Here is an 11,228-nt window from a genome sequence, read left to right as displayed (position 1 = left end):
TTATGATTGGTACGAAGAACGTCTTGAGATTCAAGCAATTGCGGATGATATAAGTAGTAAATACATGTTCCTCCCGACATCGTTATATTTTATTGTTTGTTGATAGTTATGCTTACTTGTTCTTTTAGTACAAGTAGCTACTGAGTTTGCTATGAATCTTTACTGTTGTCCAACCGTTATTGAGGCTTTTGCTTCGTATCTTCTTGCTTACAATTGCGAAGAATTGTACTACTGAGTTGTTCTAGTCGACCTATGAAAGCATCGGTCATTGACTGTACTGCATCAATCCCAAACAAGTTGGGATCAATTATATTTATCCTTTGTATCCTTGTAAAGGAGTACGTGAATTAAATTGGTGTACTAACTCGTGGACGCCATATTTTTTTTTCCTTTTTTTTGCCACAAGGAAATTTGCTTGTATGATGGATGTCAAAATCTCTGCAAGCACTATTCAAGGATTCAATCGGAGATGTTCCGAGGGCAAAAGTTCATTCCGAGCTACAACAGATTATGATAACAAAACTTTGCATGTTAACCAGCATGCTCAGACTAGGTGATTTAATTAACTGATGCTTTTCTTCCTCTTTTGTTTTTCTATATGGTTATGAAGACCTATAAAATGTTCTAATTCCTATATATTTTTCTGAAATTTTGTAAAGTGACACGGCAAAGCTGAAGAAAGGCTCAAAAATTGTCGGAGGAGGTCTAAGACAATACAGTATAATGGGTCGGTGATAATCTAAGGAATGCTTAATGTTCTATTCATTATGGCCTTTTTTGGGTAATTCCTTTCGTTCTGGATAACGATTTTGATTTTTTCATTTTTAACTTGTCAATTTGCAGTTTGTAAGAAGGTGGAAGATAAGGGACGAATCACATACAGTGAGGTAAGTTTGACCCTTATTCTGCTAGACTAAATGACCTATACACTCGAAAAAGAGTCTCGGTGAAGGTTGACCTAGTAGATATCTATCCTATACATCATAAGTACTCACACCTTCTCGGTCTTCACAACATTTCTATCTTCACTTATTTTACTAAGAATTACCTCCTAGTATCTCTATTCTGCTGCATATTTGCTACGGCCTATAAACGATAAAATGACTGCTTGGATTATTGAACTTCAATTTATTGCTCGTTCAATGAAATGTTGCAATATTGAATATTATTCGTCATGCTTAAGAGAAAGCCCATATATAAGATTGCTTTTTTGGTAGAGAAATGGTGGTATTGAATCTTAAACTAGAAGGAAAAACATTGTACCGCCATAGATACTTTAGGCACTTACTTACACAATTCATCCTTGCTAATGTGAAAACTTTCCTTTTTTCCTCTTGCTTAAATATTTCTTGACCGATGATTGGCAAAGCTTTTAGGTTATTCTAAATTGACATGCAGTTGAAAGTAAATTAGTGACACTTGTCTTGATTCTTGTTCTTCTTTCTTGATTTTCCTAGTATATGCATTATGCATATGACATATAGATTATAATTCTTGTTATATAGGTTGCAGACGAAATCATAGCCGAGTTAATGACAATGGAAAACAGTTCCTCTGTTCCCCTTAATGAGGTTAAGTACAGATCTCAAGATGTCTATTCTTTCTTTCTCCGTCAACTATGATTTGAATAGAATGCTTTATAACCTTTCCAGTCAGATGAGAAGAATATACGTAGACGAGTATATGATTCGCTCAATGTCCTTATGGCCCTCGATGTTATTGAAAGAGATAGAAAGGAGATCCGCTGGAAGGGGCTTCCTAATTCAGATGCAAGGGACATGGATGAAACTAAGGTTAGCAGGTAGCTTAAGATTTAAAAATTTATTGTCATTTTTCACTATCTTTTGTATGTATGCATAAGGCTTAAGCTTTATGATCGTATGCTGATGGAAATCTTGGACTGTTTGAAAGCGGTTGCTTTAGTTGCTAAGGGTGAAACAGTAATTGTGACAGATGCCTAAACTGCGTTGATGAGCACAATGGCAGTCTAAAAGTATATATGTAACTGATCTTAGATGTATAAGAATGCTTAATTCCTTGGCCTCATTGAGAAGCGGGCCTGCGTTACAACTGATTACCACATTTCTGTATAGACTCGCCGTGTCTTTAGATGATATTATATAAAAATTCTGTACTTTTCCAGAAGGGGCATGCAGAGTTACTGGCGAAGATTGGGAAGAAAGCTTCATATCTGAAAGACTTGGAAGAGCAAGTATGTTCGTCTACTCCTTTCGTACTAATGTCATAATCTCTTCAAATCAACATTGAAGAAACACTACATACACCTAACTGAGTTGTTGCAATGATCTTTAACTTTCTGCAAATATTGGGAAAGCTTGCAAGTCTGCAAACTCTTAAGCTGCGGAATGAACAGTCGTGTAAATCTACAAGTGGCCCGTCACAAGGATTCTCTTTGCCATTTATACTTGTTCAGGTATAAGGCTTTAGTTTTTCCTCCAAAATTACTGCATCTACTTATTTACATGGTAGACACTTTGATTATGCAATGATTAAAGTTAATGGTACTTAATTATATCTTTCACCTTTTAATTTACTACTTGTGTTATTGATATTGTACGATAAAGTCCATATTTTTTTTGTCAAACGGCGTAGGTTTATATTCAATTTTGACTCGTATCTTTTCATTTACTTTTTTGTATTAGTAGTGTTGTACGTTAAATTCCCTTAAAGCCTTTGACAAACATTTTAGACTTGCAAGCAATTTTATAATGTTATTGATTTTTGTTTTTCATACTGTTCATGAGAATGATTTTGTTCCCTATTTTTCAAATGATGTGTTATTATGTCCAGCTCTTTGGCTGAGCCACAAAGCTCACACAGAAATATGAAATAAATAATATTCTTATTAACTTCCAAAACACCTTCACAAGGTACAGGGATAAGGCTACACATACATCACCCTTCCCAGACCCCACTCGTGGGATTACACTGGGTATGTTGTTGTTGTATTTACTTCCCAAATAGTTTTGCATAAAATGCATTTTGGTGTGGAATTTGTTAAAAGCATGTAGATCTATCACAGAAAGCATGAGTTAAGAGTCCTGATTGGTGGGTGTTTGGAGTTGGAACCACCATTCGAACTTAGGATTTCCAAGACTGGAAGCACCCTACTTGTTAGACACATCACTTGCAGTTCACTCAGCTAGTTGTTTACTCACTTTGTCCTAATTTATGTGGCACTGTTTGACTAAGCATGAAGTTTGAAAAAGAAAGGAAGACTTCTGAATTTTGAAATTTGTGGTCTAAATCAGTCCTTTAGGCATTGTGCGGCTATAAATCATTTCAGTAAGGGTAAACAAGGAATTAAGGTTAAGTTATATCTAATAATAGAAAAGTAATATTCTTTTCGGGACAAACTAAAAAGGAACGCGACTATGTTCATGGACTTTGGTATGGGCATGGGAGGTATGTATCAACTATCAGGTACAGGGCTTGTAAGTATCATTAAGGACATTTCCAGTGTGTAGCAAGCTGTTTTAGTATAACTTTTAAGGTTCTGTCCAATATATTCACACCCACCTCATACTAATTTAATAAGGTTACCTCAAGACAAATGGATAGTCCACGTTCACCGTAATTATTGGAAATATATGTGACTTTCTGTAAACTACTCTTGAACTTCTGAGATGTCTATGACTACATGCATATAATTTGCAGAGTTTCCCTTTAACTTACCAAAGAATTTTGATACGGATAGTAACCTTTCTGACTTGTTTCTTATTTGCCAAAATACTGATATAGACTGCTCCCCATGCTACGGTTGAAGTTGAGATCTCGGAGGATATGCAGTTGGTCCACTTTGACTTCAACAGGTACGTGAACATCTTCAAAGGCCAACTGATATATATCATTTGGCATGTGATTAAAATTTTGTATACAGTAAGAATTTGTTGTCATCCTCATAGGGACGATAATAGATTCTCCCCACAAAAGAAAGCAGCTCTTTATCATGCAACCTGTTTTTGCGTTGTGCTAATTGGATTAGAGTTGCAGAAAGCCGATTGATATCAGAAGATTAAGATACTTCGTAGGTTGCGTAGGGTAGATCTCGTGGGAGGGGTGGTGGATAGTAGTGAATCTTCACCTTCAATTTTAGTTTGAACTTTTCAATAGTAAAAAATAAAGGCAGCCTGGTGCATAAAGCATCATGCTTAAGCAAGGTCTAGGGAAGGGTCGTACCCCAATGGATGTGATGTAGACAACCTACCCTAGTGCAAGCATTAGTGACTACTTCCACGACTCAAACCCGTGACCTATAGGTCACACGGAAACAGCTTTTTCCCGTTGCTCCAAGGCTTCCCAGCAGATTTTAACTTTTCAATATTTAGTCGATCCCTGCTGGTTGTGGAGGTCTATATTGGAACCTCAAAATCTTATGTCACATGGAAACCTATTGAAGATCATGTCCATGATCTTTGACGTTAAGTATAAATAGCAAGTTGGAATTTCAAAAACCTACCAAAGGAGGAGTTCAAATCTGGAGAAAGATGATAATGAGAGGAGAAAGGGGATGAATCACTTATGTTTCTCGGACTCTTCAAAAATGTCAACGAGTGCGTCTCGGAATCTCCAAAAGTAGTGTATTTTTGGAGAATCCGACACGGATGCTGCGTCAAAAGTGAAGAGTTCGAGCAACTTAGTGAATCACCACAACTTGACAATTTATGCAAAAAACCATGTATCCTCTTCCGTCCCAATTTAGGTATCTCCTCTGGTTTGAATTCGATTAACAATGTAAGAGATATATTTTATGATTTTAGATGAAAGTGGATCCAAAAATGAAGGTAATTTTGACTTTTTGAAGAATTTAAACATTGTTTAGGAACTATTAGAACCATGAAAAGTATGGAGAAGTGTTAATAGAGAGAATTACGGGACAATCCAAGACGAAAATAGTACCATTACATTCTTTTTCCTCAAGTCAAATCTTAGTTTCCCGACCATAAGTAGTTAGGATTTGCCTATCGTTATCATCATCATCATCATCGTGAAGAATAAAAAAATTTCTGTTCAATATTTCTGCATTATCTGTTGTAGAAATGCAGATTCAATTTACCAGCATTTTCTTTTTCGAGTTCTTTCTAAACATGACTTCTCTTGTTGATACTTTGGCAGCGTCCCTTTCTCTTTGCACGATGATGCTTATGTCCTAAAACTGATGCGCAACTATGAGCTCTTGGAGAGTGAAAGTGTATCTCAAACATCCTAAACACACTCATCGAGTCATCGTGTAGCTAGTCCTGATGTCGCTTCAGGAGGCAACTGATCATTTTACTGGAACTCTGGAACTGACATATCTCGAATGATACTTTGTCAATCGACGTAGAGACTCCAGAACTCGTCACGGAGTATTTGTACCTAACAGGATACATAGTCATACATGGCATTTACACAACTTATGTAGAAGTTAAAGAGCTGGTATTCATCTTTGTTGTATTTTGCAAACATCTAAATAAGCTGACACCATGCCTTTGTTAGTTTTCTGGAAAATGGTGGTATAAGATTTTGGTGAATAGAAATGTTCTTATTGTATCTTATGTTTTCTTTTGGGCACATCGACTGCTGCTTAAATTTGTCATTAAATTTTATTTAGACCTTTGGATTATGGGTTGTTCCAATTGAGTACCTAAATACACTATAAGTGTTCTTATTAAAAACTTTCAGCTCAGGTTTTTAGCGGTAATTAATTAACGACAATAGCTTAATTGCACTAAATATGTACTTTTTAAGGCAATTAACACTCTTGTACATGTCTCTAAATCCTATAGCGACATTAGATCCAATGATAATTAACTAATACCGATAAAAGTTTTAGTTCTCTTTATTAATATACATATTTATTGCCACTAAAAGTTGTTCTCTCAGGAAAATAAAAAAGTAAATACAAAATTCATAAGACAAGAACTGAATTTCTTTTTCTTTTTCTTTTTTTTTTCTTAAAAGAAGTTTCTGAATTAATAGTGTTTTTTGTTTACCACACTGCTAAGTTGCTTAGCCCAAGAGACCTTTGAAAATTATATAATGTGTTGTAACACTTAACTTATCACACTGTCTGATTCTTTTTCACCTTTTTAGAATGTGAAAGTGGGCTCCTTCTCTCTATTATATTCATTTTTTATTATCCAATATCGGTAGGTAAAGCTTACAATTTTAATTATTTATTAATTAAAATATACTGCCATGCACAGCAGTAAGGGGGTAGGGTTGGGGGTGGGGTAGAGGAAAGCACATCTGAGAATGTTTGTCTATAATTAATAAGGACCTTTTCTTTAATTAATTAATTCTTAATTTGGCTTTATTACTTTTATTAGTATTATTTTATATATCTTAAAAACTTACACTATGTTACTCATCTTATATGTAATATAGTCTATGCATGTAAATGATTGAATTGTACATTTATTGTTATTATAGTTACTGGTTCGAGCAGTACGCTCCTCGGTCCTATTTAGTGGCAGAGCTTATGTTATGAACGAAGATTAATGAATTACGTTTGTTAAAAAATTATACGGTATAAAAAAAAGATATTGAGTTCCTCGATAGAATTTTGTTAGAATGTTGACTTTGTTACTATCCTAAACCCTACTTTTTTAAGAGCACTTTGTGATTTGTGTGTATATATTTGATGTTAATATTGTATTTGATGTCCTTAATTTGGATTAGAAATTAGTCAATTGACTAATACAGTAAAGTTATATAGCACTAGTATTATATAAGTACCTATTTATAGCTAGTTATTAATTGAGTAAAAATTCATGCAAAAATAAATTGTAGTATTAATATCATGAATATAAGTTAATAAAAACTAGAAATTAAAAGTGCATGTTATTTAACAAAAAATTATAAAGTGTTAGGGACACATTTAACTAAATCTCTCTACATATATATCTTGTTCCAAACATGTATCCCATAATAACACTACTTTACCCTGCATGCAACATGATAGATATGACAGCCACCACATTATATATAGGAGCGGAGTCGGACTTAAAGTTATGAATTTTTAACATAATATAATAATTTTAGTTCAAATTTTATATTTATATTCAATTTGTTATTTAACATATATAAATAATTCATCCAAATATCTTGGAAGCCAACATTTTTTTTTTGACTCAATACACATAAACTAAAAAAATCCAAGCCCCGTCCCCCCTTCCCTTACCCCCTCTTTGTCCTAAAGCTACGAGTTCAACATAATACAATAATTTTAATTGAAACTCTAAAATTATATTATAATTTTTATTATATATATATAAATAATTCATCCAAATATCTCGTAAGCAAAGCTAGAAAATCCAAGCCCCCCTCCCCTCTCTATATATAACAAAGTTATCTCTGTGTGATCTATAGGTCACAGTTACCGTGAAAACAATTACTCATATTTGCACCTCTTGGAATAATATAACCCTAATTTCCTAAACTCTGTTTACATAAAATATTTTGTGTATCAAATTGCCTCACTAACCAAAGTGGGGTGGGTGGGTGGGGGGTTGCAACTCAACAAGTTTAATTTAATATAATAAGAAGCTTAAAGGTTAAGAAAGTAAAGATATTACTAGTACTCTACTCTCTCGAACTACTAAAAAGTAACAAAAATACAAAAAATGGGACATAATAGTAAGAACAAATTTATAGGTTATAATGTGTAGTAGTATATATATGCTACTAAAGCCTTTCACTTTATTTTGAGCTCCATTATTATTCTCATCAAAAATATTCCTCTCTACTTTCCTTCTATCTTTCTTCCTTTCCCTTTGCCAAAATTGAATACTACTACTACATCTTCAATTTTTTTATGTGATTCTCCACTAACAAAAAACTTTATAAAAGAGAATTTTTATAGATCATATTCAAGAATTTTGCTATGAATTTTTCTTCAATTCCAGCTTATCTTGATCCAGCCAACTGGCAACAAGTATGTATTTAATTTTTTTTTATGCTTTTATCAAGTGTTTCTTTGGCAAAAAAGCATTAAAGAAAATATTCCTCACTTTTTTTGTAATTATTTTTAAAAATTCTTCCTTTTTTTCTCATCTTTAAATTTCTTGCATATACTTAGATATATAATTATTCTCATTTTTTTTTTGTTTTCAGCAAAGTGGAAGTACTATCCAAAATCATCATCATCAACAACAACAACTTACATCTGCACCACCGCCGCCAGTACTACCACCTTCTCCAGTAGTAGTACCACTGCAGCCTCATGGCGGCGGTGGTGCAGGTTCTATTAGACCGGGCTCGATGGCTGATCGAGCCCGGATGGCTAACATACCTATGCCTGAAACAGCCTTAAAATGCCCTAGATGTGATTCAGCAAACACTAAGTTTTGTTACTTCAACAACTATAGTCTCTCACAGCCTAGACACTTTTGCAAGGCTTGTAAAAGGTAATAATAATAATAATTATTATTATTTATTATGAAGAAAAATATATGTATTAGCTAGACGAACTAAAATATATTATTTTAGTTTTTATGAGAAAATGATTGATTGAGAGTACTTCTCCTCGATATTTTCCAAAATATTTCTAACAGGTATTGGACTAGAGGTGGCGCTTTGAGAAGTGTACCCGTGGGTGGAGGATGCAGGAGGAACAAAAGAAGCAATAACAACAACAAGAACAGTAACAACAACAACAACAATAATAGTTCTAAATCTCCGGCTTCTAGTACTAGTACTGATGGTCGTCAAGGTACTAACAACTCGGGTTCTTCAACTACAATTTCATCTCATAGTAACAGTTTTTCGGGTCCAGCATCAGCAACTAGTTTGTTAGGGCTTATGAGTCCTCAAATTCCGCCTCTTCGTTTCATGTCTCCTTTAGGTCAATTTAGTTCTGATCATCATCACCACCACCATTTTACTCCGAGTAACCATATGAACTTGAATTTTTCTACAAGTTCATGTGGTAACATATTAGGTGGGACCACTGAAGGCATGATGGTTAATAACAACAATATGCTTGGTGCTGGTGCTGGTGCTGGTGTTGGGGTTGGGGGTCATGTTGCTTCGCTTTTATCAAGTGGAAACCTTGAACATTGGAAGATGCAACAACAATTCCCTAATTTCTTAGGTGGATTTGATCCATCTAATTCGCCTTCTTCTTACCCCTTTCAAGGGGGGGTGCACGAGGCAGTACAATACCTTGGTGGTGAGAGTACGAGTCAAATTAGTAGGCCAAAAATCTCAACTTCAATGCTAAATCAAATGGCTTCGGTGAAGATGGAAGACAACAACAACAACAGCAACAATAACAACAATAATAATAATCAAGATCAATCATCTTTATCAAGGCAATTGTTGGGGATTCAAGGAAATAATGAAAATTGGAATACTAGTGCTAATGCTTGGAGTGATCTTTCAGCTAGTTTTAGCTCTTCTTCCCCTAGTAATGCCTTATAATTATTGAAATTCGAGCCAAATCTTATACTAATCTTCTTTTATCACTCAGCGGTCATTCAGAGGTCTTAGCTGGTAATATGAATTGACTCACTAGTCGAAATGTTTTATCAACAAAAGCATCTAGTGAACATGGAATTAACTCGAACAATGGGAACAAAAGAATATCAATCGATCATCTGAAAACCCTAGATTTGGTAGTTCTTTTTTTTTCCAAGTGTTTTATTTAGATTTATTTGTAGTTTGTATTGTAATGTGTTAGAACATGTTTGGAGTGAACTTTTTTTTGAGTTTTTTTTTTTTTTTGGTAGCTTTTGTGTAGACATGAAGGTCTAATTTTCAATGTAATTTGGTTCTAGGTGTTGGGCTGTAAAGATGATCATATGGCTAACATTTCTAATGGTATATCTTCATGTTTGAAATTTTATGGAGTTTTTGTATTTTCAATATTATGTGTATATTTCATATGGTGATATATTGTTTAATTTCTTCCTAATTCTCTCATTATTACTACAACATTTTCTTCTTGGATTTATTATTGCTTGGTTTAATCCAAGTTAATTTATCCAAATTATGAATCTCTTGATGAGGATTTAGATATTCATAAATGTTTATTAGCTAGAAATGAATTAATTATCCATGATATGATAAAGCAATGTTGTTCAAATATTTACATGATTAAAAAAAATCTCACTTGGTAATTAAATTTGGATTAAACTTAATTAAGAAATGGATGTCATGATCAACCAATTTGGATGTTGTAATTTTCCCACTTTAATTTTCAAGCTGCAACTTAAAATATAGCTTTATAATGGTAATAATATAAGGTTTAATTAATTACCTGCCTTGTTTTTAGGGGTTATTATTGCCACAAATTACGGGGAGCTATATGTAATTATCATGATATAATTGAATAAACATTCTTTTATACATGTTAATCAGTATATATTAAATCTCTTTATCGTGGTTGTGTTTGTCTGAAAGTTTAATGACTACTGTAAGGATACGTATATTGATATTTGATGTTTAGATTTTATTTAATCATTTTAGACAAAAATATGCAAAAATTTAGAAAGAATATGAATGTAAAAAAAAAGCAAATATCATTAACCTTTCCTCATGAATTATGATCATAACTGATGTGCACCATTTGAATATAATTTTTTCCCTTTAAGATATAATTATACTTGAAACTTAGTATGTACATAACAATACATTTTCAAGATGACTAATTATAAGATAATTTATTATGTGGTTTTACCTCAACGAATAAACTCATCATAAAATTAATTCTGAAATTAGTTATCCCTTATTTACCGTGTCAAATGAGCCCTCAATATCAAATAACTATAAAGTTAATTTCATAAAAATATACCTCTAATTAAATATTTTAAAAGTAATTTTTTTAGTCAATGTATATAAACCAAATAATATAAAACGAAGAAAATATTAACTTAAAGTTAATGTAAAAATCGACATAATTCAAATTCTGAATCCGTATCTATTACAGTAAATTAGTAGTATTACTATTGCCAAAAACGTGTCGGTGTGTAAGCTATTGGCACTTCATGATATGATTAAGATTCTTAAATATTATTATTCTGTTTGATTGGTGCATGCTGTCACTTCATTTTTATTCTGGTATTTTATTATTATTATTATTATTATTATTATTATTATATACTACTATATATTATATGTTTTTTAATGGATGTAAGATATGAGCTGAAATGGAAAGGAAAAAAAAAAGAATTCTAAGAAGCAACTTTCTAGAGATTCAGTTGCTTCCAGCTATATATACTAGA

General features: G+C 32.9%; 2 protein-coding genes across 2 annotated transcripts in view; both read left to right on the top strand.

Annotated features, from left to right (window-relative positions):
- LOC102579488 (transcription factor-like protein DPA) overlaps nt 1–5,576 on the top strand; it is a 7,097-nt gene extending 1,521 nt beyond the window's left edge. The window contains exons 2-10 of the mRNA XM_006340976.2: nt 407–553; nt 660–727; nt 844–887; nt 1,506–1,571; nt 1,653–1,793; nt 2,144–2,212; nt 2,336–2,434; nt 3,763–3,833; nt 5,137–5,576. Coding sequence (XP_006341038.1) covers nt 420–553; nt 660–727; nt 844–887; nt 1,506–1,571; nt 1,653–1,793; nt 2,144–2,212; nt 2,336–2,434; nt 3,763–3,833; nt 5,137–5,230 — 786 coding nt within the window. The 5' untranslated portion in view covers nt 407–419 and the 3' untranslated portion in view covers nt 5,231–5,576. The remainder of the gene's footprint in view (nt 1–406; nt 554–659; nt 728–843; nt 888–1,505; nt 1,572–1,652; nt 1,794–2,143; nt 2,213–2,335; nt 2,435–3,762; nt 3,834–5,136) is intronic.
- A 2,145-nt stretch (nt 5,577–7,721) lies between these two features.
- LOC102579164 (dof zinc finger protein DOF2.4) lies at nt 7,722–9,845 on the top strand. The gene is made up of 3 exons (XM_006340975.2): nt 7,722–7,939; nt 8,119–8,411; nt 8,559–9,845. Exons 1-3 carry the CDS (start codon nt 7,889–7,891, stop codon nt 9,424–9,426), a joined length of 1,212 nt encoding a protein of 403 aa, XP_006341037.1. The 5' UTR covers nt 7,722–7,888; the 3' UTR covers nt 9,427–9,845.
- Nucleotides 9,846–11,228: the final 1,383 nt, after the last annotated feature.

Source organism: Solanum tuberosum, unplaced genomic scaffold (genome assembly GCF_000226075.1).
Source record: "Solanum tuberosum cultivar DM 1-3 516 R44 unplaced genomic scaffold, SolTub_3.0 scf00021, whole genome shotgun sequence".
NCBI classification, from domain to species: Eukaryota; Viridiplantae; Streptophyta; class Magnoliopsida; order Solanales; family Solanaceae; genus Solanum; species Solanum tuberosum.
This window is presented reverse-complemented; position numbering and strand designations above follow the sequence as displayed.